The sequence below is a fragment of the Conger conger genome, chromosome 11 (genome assembly GCF_963514075.1).
Source record: "Conger conger chromosome 11, fConCon1.1, whole genome shotgun sequence".
Lineage (NCBI taxonomy): Eukaryota > Metazoa > Chordata > Actinopteri > Anguilliformes > Congridae > Conger > Conger conger.
In genome coordinates this window covers 21,368,233-21,389,803 of record NC_083770.1, presented here as the reverse complement: position 1 = coordinate 21,389,803, position 21,571 = coordinate 21,368,233, and the positions used below count along the sequence as shown (strand labels likewise).

The 21,571-nt window shown below is 46.2% G+C and overlaps 1 protein-coding gene across 4 annotated transcripts in view; it reads right to left on the bottom strand.

The window, feature by feature from the left end:
* bmp2k (BMP2 inducible kinase) overlaps nt 1-21,571 on the bottom strand; it is a 47,536-nt gene that overhangs the window by 8,568 nt on the left and 17,397 nt on the right. For 3 of the 4 annotated variants that reach the window (XM_061259713.1, XM_061259716.1, XM_061259714.1), the window contains 14 exons: nt 17,933-18,051; nt 16,489-16,594; nt 15,309-15,451; nt 13,833-13,954; nt 13,246-13,327; nt 11,684-11,816; nt 11,105-11,208; nt 10,620-10,699; nt 9,968-10,158; nt 9,127-9,335; nt 6,324-6,428; nt 3,699-3,916; nt 2,819-2,976; nt 1,403-1,513 (listed from right to left, as the gene is read on the bottom strand). In XM_061259713.1, the coding sequence (XP_061115697.1) occupies nt 1,403-1,513; nt 2,819-2,976; nt 3,699-3,916; nt 6,324-6,428; nt 9,127-9,335; nt 9,968-10,158; nt 10,620-10,699; nt 11,105-11,208; nt 11,684-11,816; nt 13,246-13,327; nt 13,833-13,954; nt 15,309-15,451; nt 16,489-16,594; nt 17,933-18,051 (1,881 nt within the window). The remainder of the gene's footprint in view (nt 1-1,402; nt 1,514-2,818; nt 2,977-3,698; nt 3,917-6,323; nt 6,429-9,126; nt 9,336-9,967; nt 10,159-10,619; nt 10,700-11,104; nt 11,209-11,683; nt 11,817-13,245; nt 13,328-13,832; nt 13,955-15,308; nt 15,452-16,488; nt 16,595-17,932; nt 18,052-21,571) is intronic. The other variant, XM_061259715.1, reaches the window with a different exon arrangement.

Sequence of the window (21,571 nt, the reverse complement as noted above, 5' to 3'; positions counted from 1 at the left end):
TGCCCCGGTGCACAGCGCAAGCCCTTCCTGACTGTGGGTTTCAGCTGCGGCTTTTTAATCAGCATGACCAGCACATCTGTGTCTCCCTCAACACAACACTAATTAAGACTGCCCAGTCCTGCAGTTATACTCAACACAGACTGCAGGTTTCATATAAGAATGACATCTCTAATGTTAAGATGCTGTGTAAACATGTTCAAGTCAATCGGCAGGCGATAAAACACACTTGGAAAGGTTTGCTTTTTATACAGAACGATAAAATGTGAGACTCCCGCTCACATACCCATCAAACTGACTGTGGGTAAATTTAATTTACCATTAAAATAACTAAACTGAATTCTTCACTCATATGGCTCAGTCTATTAAAAGATGAGGAAGAGACAGAAAAGAAAGACAACATAATATTTTTTTTATACTCATGCAAACAACTTTTTAAAATGAAATGCAAGTGAGAGCCAAGCAAGCAAAAGAGCAAATTACCACTGAAAGATGAGCAGCAAATGGCATGAGGCAGAAAGCAGCAAGGACACGCCCCTAAGAGCAAGGCCACACCCTCCTAAGAGCAAGGTCATGCTCCCCTAAGAGCAAGGCCACACCCTCCTAAGAGCAAGGCCACACCCCTGTAGAGAGGTAGAAGCAGGGGCTTAATGAGTGAGGTCTAAGTGTGCACAGTCAGTACTGTACCTTCAAAGAAATGTGCATGGAAGGCAACAACTTCAAGATGGCTGCTGTAAGCACCCCTAGCTTCTTTGCTGTTAAGCTTGAAGTCTTTTGACAACAATGTAACGAGTAACCAAAAAAACATCCAAAAGGAAAGAACAAATTGCCTGAGACTCCAGGTTCTTAAAAATAATATGAAAAAAAGAACACATACATAATATATGAAAACATATACGTTCTATACTCCAAAGCAGGAATCTGCATTCCTAAGACCCATCTCGTTTTCTTCTTACATCCATAGACGCAAGAGCCACTCCCGAGATCAATGACCTGAGAGTGAAGCTCTGAAGATGAGCAAACTGTAACAATGCTATCGTGGACAACGCTAACTTACTGCTCAGTATCGTGTCCATATCGTGTAACATATTTTGGCAGAGAAGCATAATGTTTAACTAAATCTGCCATATTTAGTAACAGGCTCAGCCAGGCTACAGTGCAGAGAGCTCTATTAACGACTGTGAACAACCAATGACTTCCTGTTCTAATCCTGACCGCTGTTTGATACACAGTGTGGAGTTGTGATATTTATATACGGGTATATTTGGTCCGGGTGCTGGGGGTTACTTGGACGACGTCTCGGCCACAGTCTGCGTTTCCGGGAGACGTGGAGGGACAGAGGAATTGGGGAGGGAGGGGGCTGGTCCTTCAGGGGTTGGGGAGGTGAGGAGGCTCTAGAACTTGCCTGGGTTGGCCAGGAAGGGGACGGAGCCAAACGGGTCCTTGGGGGGGGTCTTGAGCGAGACCAGCCGGCCCACGCCCGTGTCCGCACTCGCTGCTCTCTCCACCGGATTCTCTGTGGCAGGGAGGAGAGGGGGTCATTAATTCACTACCCATGTCTGAGTTCTCTTCACACTGCGCCCCTACTCCTCTGCATGAGTACCCTGATCCATTGCCATTTGTTTGTTCACCGGTTTGTCCCTTGTTGTACTTATCTAGTTGTGCAGTTGAATTTGTCTTTATATTATATTTTGCATTTGTATTTGTAGACTGTAGTTAGTCCTAATTCCTTACTTGGCCTGTTTGCCCTGTGTACTGGAAATGGTGCTAATGGCTCTACAACGGTTTCTTTGTGAATTGTAGCTTATCCGACCTGCTCTGTATGTTCTAATGACCTTGATATGCACTACTTTGTACGTCGCTTTGGACAAAAGCGTCTGCTATATAAAATGTCAGCTGTGTGACGTTCCTTACCTTCACCTCTTCCCTTTATTTTTAAACTTGAAAAAGTACCAACAGCACCCCCCCCCCCCCTACTCTTTCTGTGTCGTATGTTCCCTTTATAAAGGCAGTGCGGCCATTTTAGGTTCATTTTATTCCCTGTGTTAATTTTGTGGTCTTTAACAGTGCACAAAATATAATAACCTTCTTATATTTTGTGCAGTATTAAAATGCAAAGAGGTACAATCGTTTGCAGTGTACTTGTAAATTTAAACATACAAATTTGGCTACTCAGATGGTGCACATGTACACACCACTTTAAACTAAAATACAGTACACAGGCATCTTGTGAGAAATAGGTTACACGTTGAGCAGCATAACAATGCAATTAGCAATACATTCTTTCAGTTAAAACTTTCCAAATTAATTAATAAAAATCATGCTGAAATGTGCTATATGGCAGAGAGCACTCATGTTGTTGAGAGGGTTGTAAAAGGTTAAGTGGCTTTCACATGATCAGCGTCAAAATGCTCGACACGGCATCAAGCCATTCAATTCCTATGGAGGGCCTAGTAGAGATCCATAAGGGTTCAAATTGTTTAAACTTTGACCTTGTTTGAAGCTGACCTTTCCATCAGACACAGCCGTGTATGAAGCCGGCAGATGTAGCCTCCCGCTAATTGCAACGCAGCCCAGTCATAGCAGTTTCAATCAGGCTATGCGGCTAACTGAGTTAGCATAGTTACTTTATCCCAAAACGTGAAGAAACTGAGTGGCGCCACAAAGCGGCATCCTGGAAGGATGACAAGTTTCAACATGAATTCCTCCCTTGAGTAGTCACCGCCTTACTTGGCGTTGAATGCAGCGTTTGAGTCTCATCGTGTGAAAGCAGCTTCGGGGTTCGGGGTCAGGGGGAGAGGAAGAGAACGGGGACACTTGCTTGCTCTGAGCAGGTCGAACTCTCGGTCCAGCAGCTCCTCCTCCGTCAGGGAGGAGAAGTTGTCCTCTCCAAACGGGTTCCAGCGGGACATGTCCGGGGGAAGGCTGGCGGGGGGGTGGGGAGGGGTGACCGCCTCTGTGCTCAGGAGGGGGTTTCTACTGCAGAGAGACACGCAACGCACGCACCCCGCACACGCAACGCACGCACCCCGGCACACGCACGCCGCACACGAGCAAACAAACAGACACACGCAGAGACGCATAGAGACACACACACAGAGACAAACGCACACACAAACACATGCAAGCAGACACACAACACACACAGGGACACACACAGAGACACAGACACAGAGACACGCATATCTTTGGTCACACACAGCTCACTGTGAGCGTCTCGTTGCTAAGTAAAAGGGCCTCCAAAGCGTGATGGTTATGAACAGAAACACTCAGATGTGCAGTTTTACTGGTACATGAGGGTGGCGCCAGGGCTGCATGTTTCTGCACTGGGGCACACTAAAGCCCACCTGGGGCAGTCTCAGTTTCCCTGAAGGGGTTAACACATACTGAATTCAACAGAAATGATCTGCGGTGTGAAGTTCTGTTGAACTTTACAGCAACGATTAAACCCTTGAATCTTTCCTGAAGAAAAGAAAACTTATAATAATCATAATTTAGTCGAGTCAATTTGGCAGGAGGTACGGTGGCAGTTCCGATAAGTTTACTTCAAAATTCATTAAGAATATTTGAAAACGCCTCTGTACATCCACGCACTTTTCCCAGGGTTGTGACCCCTGTGGTGCCCGGTAAAGCATGCATGCCCTGTCGCCGAGGTTACAGGATGGAGGGCAATGGGGGGGGGGGGGGGTGTGTGTGGTTACCTGGTGTTAGTGAATGGGGGCTCCGCGGGGGTGGGGGCCGCCTGGGGGGTCCCGGCCGGGCCGTAGGGCCCCGGGGGGGCCTGGTAGTCCAGGGGGGAGGGGAGAAAGGGCAGGGGCTGGGGGCTGAGGTGATGCTGTTGCTGCTGATGGTGGTTGAGATGCTGCTGTTGTTGGTGCTGTTGTTGTTGCTGTACAAACGCTTGTTGGTACTGGTGCATCTGGTAAGGGAGGTCAGAGTCGTTCAACAACAGGGAGACGATACGCCACACTGACAGACTGAAGGCCCATCCGCACGAAGAACTAGAACCATTAACGATAACCAAAACAGTAACAATGTGAGCATCCACACTGATTAAAGATAGCGTTCTGCAAACAGCCATTTTGAACGTGACACCCTGTTAATTTGGATGGATTTTGTTTGGCTTTCAAGTGTTTCATTCATGGAGCTGGAAAAAAATCACCCTGAAAGTGATTCCAATGATATCGTTCATCACTGTCCTTATAGCCGTGGTGTGGACCCGCTATACACTTCAGTTCGAATTTTTATTTTTTTTAAGGATGTATTTTTACAAATATCGTTATAGTTATCGTTCTAGGTGTGGACGGGCCCTTAAACATGATGCATGGGGGGTACGTGGGGTGCAGTTTATCAGAGGCTGCCTCATGATGCCATGGTAATCACTGACAAGGCTGTGGGGTTAGTATAGCGCCCAGCTGCTGCCTGCACCTTCATCTTCATCATCATTCCTGTACTGAGGAATCCATCTGATAACACACACGTTCTGCTCCGTGCTAATAAGAGATGCTAATGCTGCCATACCTAATATTTAACAACTAAGATGCTAATGCTGCTATTCCTAATGGGATATTTGACAGCCAAGATGCTGCTACTGCTATACCTAATATTTAACAGCTAAGATGCTAATGCTGCTATTCCTAATAGGATATTAACACCTAAGATGCTAATGTTCCTAATAGTTGACCACTCTTGGAACTGAAATGAAATTAAGGACAGTCGTAATCGGACTGAAAACATTTGAATGGCCTTCTTATTTACAAAAAGTAAATTAGCACACAAAAAAACAGTTTATTGAACTTATCACTGTTATCTTTGAGCTGCTAACACTGGGTAACGGTAAATGACCCAATTATAAAGCAGAAACAGGAGTAAATCGATAGGGCAGTCCCTGAGCCTTGTTTAACGCTCTCTGAGTAAATATCCACTGTGTGAATTTGAGGAAAAGGGACTGGCTTTTCCCCACAGCGTAATTGCTTCATATGTTGAGATTTAACGGAGAGAATTGGTCAATTTCACCCCCGTTCATACCCCCCCAGGGCTGGGAGCTGAGCAGATTGCAACTGAAATTAAACAGATGGTAACAGTTAGGTGGAAAATGGGCTAGAAACCACTCCGCCTCGACAGCACACAGAGTAGATCCACTCTCATGGTATACGCTGGAAATATCTCCGTATGGAGCTATAGGCAGATCCGAGAAGATGACCCCGCCGTGACCTTTGGAACAGACTGTCTCAGAGCTCTTCTGGTGCCGGAGGATGACCCCCTACTGGGTGCTGGGAAACGCACCTGAGAGAGATGCATTCTGGGTAGTCGCTGGCACGCAAACTGTGCATATGTACGCACGATATGGATGCATATAGCCAGGACATACACTAACGCACAGTTATAAGGCATCTAATATGAGAGAAGCTCCTGTCAGGTCTAAGAGCTTGTGTGCACGCCCAGTTTGTTACTATAAACATGTGTTACTATATTTTCAAGTCAAATGGGGTCAAGAGACAGAGACATATGGGAGAGAGAGAGAACAAGATAGTGTCAGAACAGGACAGTGAGAGTACACTGAAGTAAGAGATAGAAATAGAGATGGAGAGAGTGAGGTAGAGAGTGTGAGAACGAGAGGAAGTGAGACAGAATGAGAGGAAGGGAGCGAGAGAGGGACCGAGGTAGTGAGGGAGAGATAGGGGAAGAGAAAGAGACAGCAAGCGAGAGAACGAAACGGACAGAAAGTGAGACAGAGAGACAGAAAGTGAGAGAGCGAGAGGAACGGTACAGAGAGAGCACCAACTCCTCACAGGCAGAGTCCAGTTCTCACCATGGGAGAGTATGGTACAGAGACAGACATAGTGTAGTTCTCACCATGGGAGAGTATGGTACAGAGACAGACATAATGTAGTTCTCACCATGGGAGAGTATGGTACAGAGACAGACATAGTGTAGTTCTCACCATGGGAGAGTATGGTACAGAGACAGACATAGTGTAGTTCTCACCATGGGAGAATATGGTACAGAGACAGACATAGTGTAGTTCTCACCATGGGAGAGTATGGTACAGAGACAGACATAATGTAGTTCTCACCATGGGAGAGTATGGTACAGAGACAGACATAGTGTAGTTCTCACCATGGGAGAGTATGGTACAGAGACAGACATAGTGTAGTTCTCACCATGGGAGAATATGGTACAGAGACAGACATAGTGTAGTTCTCACCATGGGAGAGTATGGTACAGAGACAGACAGAAAGAGAGACAGACTCGGTGTAGTTCTCACCATGGGAGAGTATGGTAGAGACAGACAGAAGGAGAGACAGACTCAGTGTAGTTCTCACCATGGCAGCGTACTGGGCCTGCTGTTGCTGATAGACGGGCTGCATCATCATCTGCTGCTGCTGGAGCAACTGCTGCTGCTGCTGTATGTGGAGGGCCTGCTGATACTACACACACACACACACACACACACACACACACATAGCAGACACACACACACACACACACACACACACACACACACACACACACACACACACACACACACACACACAGCAGACACACACACACAGTGAGCACAAACTGTACCCCTAACCCTCCCCAAACCCAGATGATACTGCACAGAGAGAGCATACAGCAACATGACCCCAAATGTTCCACAAACACCACCAACAGCATGCCCTGTACAGTGACTATGACCTGCTCCCCGACCCCAAATACAAATGACTGCAGAGAGAGAGCACAACTCGCATCCCTCCAAAAAACAGCAGGAACGTCACACAGCGAGCAGGACCTGCACACAGTAAGCACACCCTGTTCCCCGACCACAAACAGCAGTGACCACAACTCCACCAGAAACTCCCTCACAGAGACTCCTGGGCCTCCGTGGACAAAATCCCACATCTATAAATAGGTACATCTATATCATACGTTCTATACTGCGGCCCAGATATCACACGCTATTTAGGTCACTGTCCCAGTCCCAGTCTCAGGCCACTGCTGTGCTATATTCAAAAAATGAAATAAATTAATTAAGTGTTGTGGCTGTTTAACAGCGTCTGAGTGTTGTGTGGGAATTAAAACGTGTGAGTTAAATATGTGGAGGATGGCACGTAGGTTCACACTGTGTATTCTCCAGGGACCCAATAATGGATTGTTTTTGTTTGTGCGCTCATTCCGCTAACACTGAGGCTATGACTGATTGTCTGAGACGCATCCGGAATAAAAAAAAAGGACTTACAGCCCCATCTGTTGGGCCAAACGGTATTAACCCAATTTCACACCCTAAGGGCCTGCACTCAGACACAACCTTGTTTAAAGCAAACACAGCTCTGTCATGGAGCAGTGGAGCTGTATCCAGGAGCACCAATGACAGACAGGGTCAGCGGTCGCAGGCAAACACAAAATAAACAATAATAAATAAGCACACAGGTTTCTATGTGGGCTCTGACGCACACAGAGGTTTATACTAAATAAGAACACAACGCACTGTGCAAATGAGCCTCGTCTATAACCTCGAGAGATAGGGGTGTGTGCGCGTCTCTGCCTGTTCATACATGTCTGCATGTGCGTGGGTTCGTATCTGTGTACGAATGCAAGTGTATGCATGTGTGCGTGCACGTGCGTCTGCACGACAGAGAGCAAGAAAGTGTGTGTGTCTACATAATAACATTTTATTTAAAGGGTTTTTCAAAACACTCAAAGACACTTTGCAGCAGAAGACAATTACAAAAAGAAAGTGTGCGTGCATGCGCATGTGTGCGTGTGTGTGTGGGTGTGTTTGTGCGCGCGCGCACGTTTAAACCCTTGGACAGTGAACACCCTGATTGTATGTTCTGGGTACACCGATATAGCCCGGCTATGTGAATTGTATCCTGTTGTGAGAATAGTGTATTGTATTGTGTGGTCTCTTGATAACTGCCTCTCCCTGGCTCCACAAGTATCCTCCACTGCCAGAACCTGCAGGTTCTTTCTGTTTAATATACGCCGCATCCGTCATCTCCTGACGGAGAAAGCCACCCAGCTCCTAGTCCAGGCGCTCGTCATTTCCCGCCTGGATTACTGCAACTCCCTCCTAGCCGGTCTCCCAGCGTGTGCCATCAAGCCCCTCCAGCTGGTCCAGAATGCTGCAGCCCGCTTGATCACCAGTCAGCCCAGGTCGGCTCATGTCACCCCGCTTCTCATTGGCCTCCACTGGCTTCCTATTGCCGCACGCATCCGATTCAAGGCCCTAGTGTTGGCATTTCAGGCTGCTAAGGGGACTGCCCCACATTACATACAATCCCTGATCACTCCCTACTCCCCAGCTAGACCACTCCGGTCTGCCAGCTCTGGTCGCCTTACGATTCCCTCTCTACGGGCACCTGGCGGTCGAGCTGCACGTTCACGCCTGTTTTCCGTTCTGGTTCCTCAGTGGTGGAATGACTTGCCTACCACTGTCAGGACAGCAGAATCCCTCCCCCTATTTCGACGCAGACTCAAAACACACCTCTTCAAACTCTACCTTAGTCCCCCCTCCTGATTTACCCCGCCCCCCCCTTCTGATACCCCTATCCCTGCCTAACCGCCCCCCCCCCCCCCCCCAAAAAAAAAAAAAAAAAAAAAAAAAAAAAAAAATTGCACTTATGATGACGACTATATGTTTAGAACAGCAGTCCAGGTGTATTTTTCTAGTTCGGGATGTGATGCTTTGACTTGTGGTAGAACCTATGCACTTGTAAGTCGCTTTGGATTAAAAGCGTCTGCCAAATGACTAAAATGTAAATGTAAATGTGGTGTGTATTGAGCGGTGTTGAGTATGGTATTGTATTGTGTTGTGTTGTGAGTATAGTGTATTTTGTTGTGTATTATATTGTGTCCGGTCATGAGTAGAGTGTATTGGGTTGTGTATTGTGTCGAGTATAGTGTTTTGTGTATTATATTGTGTCTTGTTGTGAGTAATGTATTGCATTACGTTGTGGATTGCATTGTGAGTATACTGTATTGTGTCGTGAGTATAGTGTATTGTATTGTTTGTCATGGTGCGAGTATAGCATATTGTGTTGTGAGTATAGTGTACTGTTTTCCATGTGTCATGTTGTGATTATAGTGTACTGTATTTTGTTGTGAGTATAGTGCACTCTATTGAGCTGGTCTGGCACTAACCTGCTGTAGGTACTGGAGGTGCTGCAGGTTGGACTGCTGTTGATGTGGGAGGTGATGATGCGGTGCTGGGTGATGTTGTTGCTGTTGCTGCTGCAGCTGTTGCAGTCTCAGATCTCCAGGCTGCAGCTGCTGCAGGACGCGGTGCTGCTGACTGCCTGCATGAGACTGCGACTGAGCAGGGAGGTGTCCGTTCCCAGCGGCTGGGCCTGCTTTATACACACGTATCACACACACACACACACACACACACACACACACACACACACACACACACACACACACAAAGAAAACAAAAACAAACGTACACCATGAGAACTGATGGCAAAGCAAATCCAAGAGCACCATGCTAATCAAGAGGCACCTTCAGTTAGTTCATCAGAATATGACAATGTGTGGACAAAATGACTGCTGGGTCCAACTACCCTACCACTTCATGAGTTCAGGTTAGAGCTTTCAGTATTCATTCCTCCATGTTTTTATGGATCAATTTATTTTTACTTATTTGACAGGGACAGTGTACAAATTTACACCATGGACGTTTCTCCGTGTATACCCGACATCAGTCAGGTCAGAACCTAAGGACCTATCTGTAGCCCTCAGGCAGGTTTGTTTAAAAGGAAAATAAAGAAACACAACCTACTGAAATTCTTGCTGAAAGCCCCTTCAGCAATGTGGGATTAAGGGTCTTGCTGAAGGGCCCAACAGCTGCACTAATTTCACTGTGGCTACACTGGGGCTTGAGCCAACAACCTTCCAGGTCCCGGTAAAGCACCTTAGCCACTGGGGTACAGGCTGAAAAAGGGCTGAAATCCTCGCTGAAGCCCTCTGGAGAGCCCCTCACCTCTCTGCCCGTTGCTCTCGGCCTCAGAGATTACATCCATGGTCACAGGGGTGACAGAGTTCGGTAAGGCCGTCACGGTCATCTTCACAGGGGTGACTGAGTTGGGGATGGGCAGCACGTTACTGTTGGCAGCCTTGGGCCTCTGCCTCGGAGCGATCGACGTCTCCGTGGGTCCCACAGAGTCCGTTATCCTGCAGGAACATTCACAGAGAGGCTCTATCTGAACAACCGCACTGCACGTGACGAAGTGAAATAAAACGACACAAGCAGCGAGGACTTTCTGAAACCAAAAACCACTGAGCGATATAACTCAAACCAACACATGTCCACATCCAATATCTAATCTGTAATTTAATGTTTTCTTAATTTTGAAATAAAACAATGAAAACATTTTCCCCCTTAACTTACTCAACTTGATTTTGGTTTGGTTTCCGTTTGAATTCCGTAACTACAAAGCTAATAACACATATTGATGCATGACTTGGGCCAAATCACAGTTCAAAGCACTACACGTGAATCATAGCAAAATATAGCATCATCTTTGACTCATCTGATTTGCCTATCATAACTAATACATTTTGAGCAGTGATGTTAAAACCAAGGTGACGGCTGTCCCAGTAAACAGCTCAGTCATAATGACATAATGACCGACCTGGCTTTTGTCATGTTCTTCTTAGCGGCGACTTCGCTGGCGGTCAGGGGCTCAGGCAGAGAGGTGGGAAGAGGGGAGTTCTGAAGAAAAATTCGAAAACACGAATAACTATCTCTCAGTGGCAGACAACATTGTCTCGTTTCACAATTGAACATTTCTATTTCATTACATTACACTGCAATTATTTTGCTGACACTTAACCAAAGCAACTTACAGTTGATTAGACTAAGCAGGGGACAATCCCCCCTGGATCAATGGGGTTAAGGGCCTTGCCCAAGAGTCCACAGCTGCACAGATATTATTGTAGTTACACTGGGGTTTGAAGCACCAACCTTCTGGGTCCCAGACAAGCAAATTAGCCACTAGGCTACAGGCTGCCCAAGGCACATTTGCAAATAAAGCAGATATTGTTGTTCCAACTGTGTGACTGCATGCTGGTTTCTGTGTTTGAGGATTAAATAAGGTCACCGGGGGAACAGACTTACAAACAGGTTTGGCACGGGACAATCTTTTCCTGCCAACTTGAAGGCAAAGTAGGAGACTTGATAGATGTCGGGCCTCTTCTCTTGATCGGGCTCAAGCATGTAGCCTACACAGCAAACGGGACAGAACAGGCTGAACAATCAGACCAGCAGAGGGTCGAACAAGCTGCAACATCAAGAATAAGCTGGAAACATTCAACAAAGGCTGACAATTGAGACGAAGTTAAACATTAATATGTTGGTTTTCTCTCGAAGAAAAGCTACAGTTTGATAGCTGAAGCAGTGCACGATACATAAAAATTCAACCTCGGTGTTTAACAAGACATGTAATCATAATGATGAACCACAAGGTGGTGCTATTGCTTAACTTTATTTGTAATCTTGGAGAGCCGGAAGCCGTTCTGAATTGAAAAAATACATTTTAGTCATCGAGACAAACTATAGATTTTAAGTTGGTTCCTTCACACCAACTGCAAGCAACCCTTTCTTCATTTTTGCATAGACTACTTGGCTGAGTGACATGTTTTTGAGGTGGAGAACTGTGCCCTCCCCGATTGTTCCAGAAATGCCACGTTTACTTACGGATTAAGCAGTGCAACTTGAAGGAGAATTTGGAATTATCCGGAACGATGAAAGTCCCGTCGCATATGGCAACCTGGCTCTCCCCGAACGGGAGGGAGAAGAAACACAGCTTGTACAACAAGCACCCAAGCGCCTAGGAGAAACACAACAGGAAAACATGAAACACGTCTCATTTCAAGCCATCACATTCACACAAGAACCAAAACGTACAACCTAAGTGCTCCGTTTTACTTGGCAGAGCAGTGCTCCTAAAATTATTATTTACAATGTCACATTAATCTCGGAATTTTTACAGAAGGAAGTTCATGCCACGTTCACGCACACACACCATTTATTTCTGCATTTTCAGATGTCAAAGGGAAACTGGAATTGTTTCAAAAATCCAAAACTTCTGTATTTTGAAAGAGATCGGCAGGAAATGTTACCCAAGCCGAGGCTGTGACCGTTCTGAAGCTGGTTAAGTATCTAAACCGTGCATGGCGGGTGTGGTTTGTGGTCAGCAGGGGGGCAGCCTGTATCCTAGAGCCTAAGGGGCAATAAGTGTAATGTCACCGCAGAGGGTGCGCACTCGGTCACAAGACGAGCAGCGGCCGCAGAGAGACGGTGCGTTATCGGCCTGACGAGGCCGTCTTCAGGGCCGAGCGACGCAGGACAGAGCGGACGACCGGCCGTACATTCCGCCGGGATCTCGTGATGAACCCGCTGTTCTGACTGCCCCTGCCCCGGATACACTCAACACTACAGCTCAGGAGGGTAGGGGGCAGGGGGGGGGAAAATGGTCTACACTGGCGATAAAACGGACTCCTAGCCAGGAAGAGTGAGCATGTGGTCTACACTGGCGATAAAACGGACTCCTAGCCAGGAAGAGTGAGCATGTGGTCTACACTGGCGATAAAACGGACTCCTAGCCAGGAAGAGTGAGCATGTGGTCTTCACTGGCGATAAAACGGACTCCTAGCCAGGAAGAGTGAGCATGTGGTCTTCACTGGCGATAAAACGGACTCCTAGCCAGGAAGAGTGAGCATGTGGCCCACACTGCTGATAAGAGGCCGCTGGCCCTGCTGTAGCACAAAAGGGTCTGCTGGCCGGAGACAGTGGATGACATCACAGCCCTTTCATAGGCTGCCAGCGGCTACATGGGGATTTCTCCTCCTGCTGTGGGGCGACGACAGGACAAAAGGACGGCTCTCCAGCCCGACTGAAACTGCTCTGGATTCACACACATCCAGGGCAGCCTGTAACCGACGGTACATGACCGTGACTCGGAAAGGTGGTGTTTCAAGCCCCGGTGTAGCCGCAATAAGATCAGTACAGCTTAACCCCACATCGCTCCAAGGGGGATCGTCTCCTGCTTACTCCAATCAACTGTAAGTTGCTTTGGAAAAGCATCTTAATAAGAAATTATAATTTATTCTTATCCGTATTTCCATCAGCAGCAGCTGGAACCGGTTTGGCAGGGGGGTCATGTGACCCTCGAGGGCTGCGATAGGTTGTTTCGGCACTGGCTGGAGCAGGCACTGCCAGCAGTCAGTCATGGGTCAGGGCGGGTGCGTTGATCTTACCCATAGATCAGCTTTAGTGGTGATGGCTTTCCCTCCGTACAGGTTGATCATCTCCGGGGCGCGGTAGGAGAGTGTTGTGTACCTGCGGGAAACAGGAAGGAGTCAGGATTAGAGGATTCACTCTTCAAACATTGCCCCACACTACATAATACCAGAGACTCAGGCAACCGAGCAACCACTGCCTAAACAACCACACATTCCTAACAGGGGACACCTTAGCAAACTTGGGCAACACTGCAGCAAAAGGCTATTTCAACAAGCATTTTAATCTTATTATTTGGACTTAAAATCGGATTTATATTCCTAATATTTCTAATGGCATGAGAAAGGTTGACTTATTTTACGATTTGCCAATGGGGTAAGAAAATCTTTGCCAAGAAAACAGAAACTTTTCTTAAATTTATTCAATCTTTTTATTAAAAGAATAAAACACTAGAAGACTTTTTTGCAATGAAACCACTGAAGCACACAGACAGCATGCTAACCAAAACCAATTTGCCATGGCAGAAACTACTCAAGTGATGACCAGTTCCCCCAATCTCCCTGCACTCGAGTCTGACAGTAACCGTGAGACCAGGTGATCTTACTTTTTGATTTCGTCCTCCACCGCAGTGACCCCATCCTTGTGAGGGAGCAGGACTTTGTGTGTGGCACTTCCGAAATCACACAAGACGTAGTTCCCCTGGTCATTCAGCAGAATATTCTCAACCTGGGAGAGACAGGGCCCTGTTACACTCTGCTCATAGGAAAAAGTTCTTACATTTGAAAATCTGAACCGAATGAAGGGTATATAAAGGGTTACACTTCTCAGAAGAAAAAAAGACCAAAAGAAACAAAAAGCTAGGGTTGCATTACTCAAAAGAAACACAGACCTTCTGCTTCAGTTTTCTGTGGAAACAGACTTAATATATTTCTATGGAAAAGTGTGTTTTTACAGTATAGTTTATCTAAAAAAAGAATCTTATCAAAATCTTGAATTTTTAAGTTGGCAATGTCCCTTTGATAGAGAAATCGGAAACCAAAATAGAAATGCTTTAAAAAAACAAACCCAACCGAGCATGAATATCTCAAACTGTCAGTAACACCAATAGCTCAAGAGAAGAGAGGGGTTCAGATTTACTAAAGCTCCCAAAACAGACAAATCCCTGATCTTCCTTTAGCACACTGTTTTAATCAAATACGCAGTGAGAGAAAGTGCTAGAAAGACAATCTCAGAAAAGCCTCCGCCTGAAAGAGACGGTAAGCTCACAGTCTCGTCAGGCTCAGTCCGGCAGTCTCACGTTACTCCAGAAAACATGGGCGAATAACACGCGTTGCTTTCAGGTGGTGAAGACCTTAGAGCACAGCCCTTTGCATTACGCAAGAACGAAAGGAAAAGGAGCGGAAGTCTGCGTACTTACGGCCCATTTCCATCAGCCTCAGAAAGAAGCCAAACTAGAAATTCAATCCCTGTTTGACCCTCGCTACTTTTTCCACATGAGACATGGGCTGACAAATTCATTGCAGTTGAATCCGCAAAAAGGTTAAAAAAAAAAAAAAAAAAAAAAAAAAAGGGGTCTCACCCAATGTCATTACTACAGTTTGGATTCAACAGCTTTCAAGAGTTTTATCATGTAAATACATGAAAATATTCAATCTTTATTTCAAAATCATTTTGGCAATATAGCACACTTTAGAATTACACTTTTATGAAAACATTTCATTGAGTTCTCTTTTCCCAAATTTTCCCAATTCTCAAACCCTATCACACAGGGCTTATGGGCAGACCAGTGAGGAACAGGAAAATGGGTGTTCTCTTCTCAGGAAAATACATTTGGAATATATTACTGAAAGGGATTCTCTATGGCCATGACTTAATATGGAATATGTTAACATTCCACTGTCAAGCACCAAATAATGCATTATTTTTTCCAAAAACACATCAATTTGACCTTTGTATTAAAGAAGAAAATAGAACAGCAGGGATGGCGGAATTGCGGAGAGGTGACAAGGGAAACAGGGTTGTGTGGGTTATTTGAGGCGACAGAGTCTGCCCTAAAGAAAGAATGAAAAGCGATCCATACCTTCAGGTCCCGGTGAATAACCGGAGTCTTGCACTGGTGTAACCTAGCAACCGCCTCGCACGCATCGCAGAAAATGTGCAGGACCTCGGCTTCTGTGAACCCCGTGTGCAGCCGCTGGTTCATCTGCTTCACCACCTGGCCAGCTGTCAGTCAGGGACACGGTCAGAAACGTGTTCTCACGCACACACGCAGACACGCAGACACACAAGTACACGCACACAGACGGACAGAGAGACAGACAGAGACACCAAGGCACACAGACAACACAGAAACAGACACACAGACATCGGGCATCACAGCCCAGTCCGATCCTGCAGGCCTACAGTGTGTGCTGGTTTTCGGTGTGTTTCAGCAGCAGTGATTCATTGATTGCCAAAAGCGTCCACACATCTTGTTCTCAAGGCTGTAATTGACTGCTGGTGGAAAGCCAATCGCAAATATCTGCAGTCACAGCAGCCAAGCAGGACATGTGTTCGACACCCCGGATCTAAAACATCTTTATACTAATATTAGCTGTACACTCAGCTTTAGCACTACTCTCATAAGGAACAATGTAAAATGCAGGCAGGTAGCATTTATGAGCTAGTCAACCAACACACGGTGAAATCTTGAGAACTGCACGAAGCTCATGTCTTTCTCCTTCTCCAATGTCTATGACGGCACGGATCCCTCCTCCCACTCAACGCCGCCGCACATCACGACCTCTGCACAGCTATGGAAACCCAGGCACATGTTCTCTGACAGGCCCAGCTCAAGTCTGGCAGGGTGGGGGGGGTTAGCAGGACTCCACCAGAGGAACAGGGTATGAGGTGCCTTAAGTTCTTCTGCTCCACCAACACGTCTTTCCATAAATGACACACCCTCCCCCTATCACCAAGCGGAGTAAGAACAGGGTATGAGCCGCCTCATGAGGGGTTCTCCTCAGGCTCTTAACTGCTCTATCAGGCCAATATTTTCCATAGCATAAATTACCCACAACCCCCCTATCTCCGTGCCGAGTTAAGCCTGCACACAGCGGAGTTAAACTGCCTCCTATCCCCCCGAGAATCCGTTCAGGCAGGAAATTCCCTTCCAGCTGGAAAAGGGATGTTGAAACGGTCTCCCTCTGGAAACGAGAGGAGCGGGTGAACGTATCTGCAGGCCCTGTGGAAAGCAGGTCGACTGGTTTAAGGCTGCTTACCTTTGCAGTACTCCATGAGGATGAGCACCTCCCAAACACTGTCCCCCACGGCGTTAATGGTAGAGTCCAGGTAGCTCACTATGTTCTTGTGACCCGATAGCTCCTTCTGCAGGGGAACACAGAACAGGACGGTGGAGACAATGCAGCTAACAGAACTGTTAGCCGTGTAGCTGCAATGTTATAACATTGGCAATACATTCCAGTAACATTGTGAGAGCATTTTATATGAGCTGGGTTAAGTTTCCAGCTCTTTTTACAAACTGAAACTGGTATTAAAGCGAAGCCTTTAAAACATTATTACTCGAAGATATATCACGATACCAAACTTTTCAATAAATGATAAATTGCGAATTTTGCAAGCCAGACAAAGACACCCAAAATTTGAAGCTGCCTCAATCATTCTTGGTGAGTCTACTTGTCACCTTAAATGTCCATTAAAGCCCTGCAGTGGGAGTGAGCCTTCACAGCACTGCACCAACTCCAGGGGTGCACTGCACAGACCATAAGGGAAGACCCAGCCTGACGGTCTCCAATGAAATAAATAATGTTAAAACAGCCAGAGTTGTACCGGAATTTCTGAGGTTGAAGAAAGGTCGGAAGCGACAGCGTTATAAAAAACAAAATAACAAAGGAAAGTTTGCCATTTCAGAGGCATGGGTGGCAAGCAGTTGAGATAATATCTCACCAGTTTCAGTTTTCTTTTTGGGCTTCAAACCTGCAATCAAACCTCTTATTGATTGATTACATACGGCCTGTAAAGACCACCATAAAGGTTCAGCAGGGGCTGCTGGTTTGGGGTAGACTCGTGAATGAGCACAATAACAGGGACAGAGGGAACGGAACAGTCCGGAGAGAGACACCATTGTAAAGCCAAGCGGCCGATGCCTCATCACACAGATGCGGAATGAAATGCGATCCCCAAAGGCACACTTCCGCAAACCGGTCCCAACCGCATTAAACAATGAACAGATAAGCAGCGGAAGGACACTTTTGTGGCAGCAGGGAGCCTCATTCATTTGAAGGCTTTATCATAGGGTATGCACTTTAGGGATGCACAAATAATAAATTATAATTTATCTGAAGTGACTTCTTACACTTGTTGTTGTTACAGTCATGTACCTTAACCACTAGGCTACAAGCAGAAATAGGCCACTACGATACATGCGGAAATAAAAAAGAAAGATGATCCCATTTCAAAATCCTCAGCTAGCATTAAAATGAATATTTAAGCGTTTCTCTTTCTTTAGCTTCTAGTTCTAGTTCCCGATTTCTCTCCAAATACGCATTTCACAATTAGCCAACCATATGTAAACAGTCTGTGTTATTCCCCCTATCAATTTCCAGTTAATACAAACATGTTTTTCTACATTTTACAAATACATTTCATCAAACTGGACTTCTGGTTGACGGCTGATGGGGGAATTTACACAGTGCTTGAGCTCACCATAATGGTTATCTCCCTTTTGTAGATGTTCAGGTCCGGGACGTTGTTGACGTACATCCTCTTCAGAGCACACCGGACCCCGCTGTGAGTTCGGGCGAGGAAAACCACGGAGAACCCCCCTAAAGAGGAGAAACACTGTTTACAGACGAGCTGAAATCACATTTCACTTTTCCCTCAGTTTGGTCAATTCTTTATAACAGTACACACATATGGTTTATAAAAATTGTAAATCCTCATTTGACGTTCCCCTCCTCATTTGACATCAGAAAAATCAACTCCCCACCCTTCAAAAGATCCGTTTCACTCGTGTATGTGTCATATCGTGGAAGCTAGGGCTGCTCTAACTTCTGTTTCAGCCAGTCTTTAACACACGCTACTTGCCACCAGGCTTTTTCCAATAATGCAGGGTTAATACCCTGCACTATGACAACAAGAGTTACACTCCTTTCACTTATGTGACATATACACATATAGCAAGGGCAGGTCTGAGGAATAATACTTTTCCCAAAGAGCCAGAGCCAGGTTAACATCATTTCCTATGCGTTCCTTTAACCAAGCAGTCCCAGTATACAGAAAAAAAGACCTTCAAAACAGATTAAATGCATTTTTCAGGAGAAACTGCATTCAGGAGGAATAGACGGCAAGCTATTTGAAAACACATTCCTGAAACATAAGTGTTGAAACTGGGAAGTTGAACTCAGCGATTACTGCACAACATCTGAGATGGTGTTCTGGAGTCTGAAAAGTGCCAGCTGCAGTTACACAACACTGAACTTTTAATGACCAAAATGGCGATAATAATAAGGTCCAGAGAGAAAGCAAGAGGAAAAGACTTGCAACACGCTGGGTTAAACAACTAAACAGGATGTGAGTTCAGAGTGCAGGATAACATGCATGTCCGCTTTTCAACACTCGAGTTCAGGGACTTTGAGAACGGGTCTTCAAAAATTATTCCAGCTACAGGAACCCTATCCGTTTCTGAATCACTGGCTTTACACGTAACCCTGCCCTGGGAGACATTGGGGGCGAGAGGAACCAGGAAGCGGAGGTGGGGTGGGGGGTGGTCAATGCTGGGAAAGATACAGTGCGGAGGGGTCTGCTTATCGTTATGCAAAAGGCCAATCTGCTCCCACCATTTTAATTCCACCCCAACGTCCCAGTCAGACTGCAAGTCCACCACCCGCTTTGTCCATTTGGAAGAAACCAGGTCTTCATTTTCCAATTCTCCGGTCTCTAACCCGCCCAGGAAAGACGGGGCTTCAGCAGATTCCTGTCATGTTTCTCCTGTTACATTTACATACGGCTTTAATGTGCTCCAGCACAGCCAGCTATACGGCTTTATCATGCAGGGTAGAAGCTAGCCTGGCTGAAGTGCTAATGTCAATCACTTGATGCTCATTTTAGGATGTGGAGCAGTGTGGAGATGCATGGAAGGGCTCGCAAATTTGATTTAGCCAAAAGTACAACTCTACTGCAAAGATTCAGGTTACAAAAATAACTCCTATTGATTGAAGGCAGTTAAATGAGCACAGTTCATCACACGGCCTACAATACATTGTACTTTTCTATCAGTGACAACAAGAAAGTGGGAATCCAAAGAAGAACCAGTTCTTCATGTTATGCAAGGCCAAGCATAACAAACACCGAGAGAATCGGAAGCAGCAATGGGATGGTTTCCCATCATGGCTAAAGGGTAAAATGTCCATGCAGCAAGAGACAGGATGAGGGGTAGAACCTTCTGGAAGCCTCTAAGCCAGCGTGACAGGGCGTTAGCCCGTTGACTGAATGAGTACCAGTGCCACTAATGTAACCGTCGCTCCCCGATAGCAGCACTCTGAGCCACAGAGCGACCCATAAAGAGCCAGCATGCACAAAAGGATGACTGTCAAACAATACCGCACTGTCTCCCCAACAAACACACACTCGCTTGGGTTCAGACTGAAAGGCAACAGGGAAGACCTTGAGCAGAGGCACAAAGTAATTCAGTCACAGAACACAAACCACTCTGTATGCCACAAATCGTATATTTATTTTTGCTGACTTAGCCTATTCATCACCAATTGACATACTGTTTAACCAAGCTCCTCATGAAGCTTTGAGAGTTGCAACAGGTACAGCAGAAGGAGAGAGTTGTTGGAATTACTTTGAGTAACATCGCCGCCTTCTTCAGCGACACTCAAGAGTTAAATTACTCTGCAGTCGACACAGCCAATTCTCACCGGGGTCAAAGGTCGGTCTGTAGAAAACTATGAAGAGGCGCTTAGACAGGCCAGTTGGCTTGTGACCATCCAGAACAGTGTGTTGTCACCCTTGGAGAAAGCGTTAAGTGTGAGATTACTCCCCTTGAGCAGGGACCTAGGGTTTAGCGAAGCAGGCTAATCCAGGTCAATAGTCAATCAAAATTGCACTTACAGTGGATTGTGACCGAACAAATCGCCATCCCGAGGAGAAAGCACACTACTTCCCTTGGCTGGAGACCCTCGGGTTTAAGATGCCTCATCAAGTTAAAGTGCAAGTTGGCATACAGTGGTTCATGAGAACTGAAAAAATATATATTCTAAAAGCTTCAGAGTGCTTGAGTGTATTGGCACATGATGAAACATTATGAAATAATCTCCAATCTGAAGGAAGGCCAGAAAGTATTAGATAACTAGACCAGTAACCACAACTATCAAGGGGACTGACATTTGACACATCATGCAGCAGATAATCAGGCTGTTCATCAGAATGAATATCACAGTGTTGCTGTGGGGTGGCTGGTGTGTTTGCATATGGCTTTAAGCGTATCAGTACTGAAAACCTTCTCACAATGATTTGAAGGCAGCCAAAATACCCAGGGGCTTCAAGAGCCACCACAGCACAGCAGCTCGCTAACCCTGTCGCTGTCCCGTGCTCCTCACGGTCCAATCAAATTAGCGTCAACTTCCGAGACGCAGGATCCGGCCCGAGGTACGCAATTTTCCCCATTAGCCGCAGGGAAGATGGCATGGCTTATTCCCCGGATCTCCACACAGAGACGCCTCTTATCAGGACGAGCAGCGACGCTAACAAGCTAAATCTGATCTGAGGTAACTGCGCTGGTTCCGATAATGGTCGGCTAAACCAGATGCAGTTTTACGGAGTCAGGAACATTAGATTTAAAACAGAAATTAATCCTCTTTGAGAGCTCCCCTTAAATGCAGTGCGTACAGACCTGGTCCTAAGAGCTCAAACAAAAGTAGCGACCCAAGAAATGTGAAATGACGCCAGCAAAAGAAATTCTCTACCACTTTCTGACTGACTGCAGTGCCCCGTTTCTTTTTTTTTTTTTTTTCAGATGTCGAGAGGACCATGCTGCACAGGCTAAGACGGACAAAAACTGACCTCCTTTTCCAGGTCCAGAACAGAAAAGAAAACACTGGAAACTGAGGAGAGGAACACATGCATACATGCCAGAAAGAAGTGCTCGAGTAAGAGGAAGTTATGACTTTATCCGTTAGTATCAGGGACTTCCCTCGAGTTACGGTACAGAGATGCTCAGCGACACCAGCTGAGCTGGTCCTGTGACTGTGTGCATATTACGCCATACTGTTTGCCTGAAAACATCTGACTGACACCACGGCCAAGAACCGGAAGAGAACGGCCTGTTGCAACAGTGAA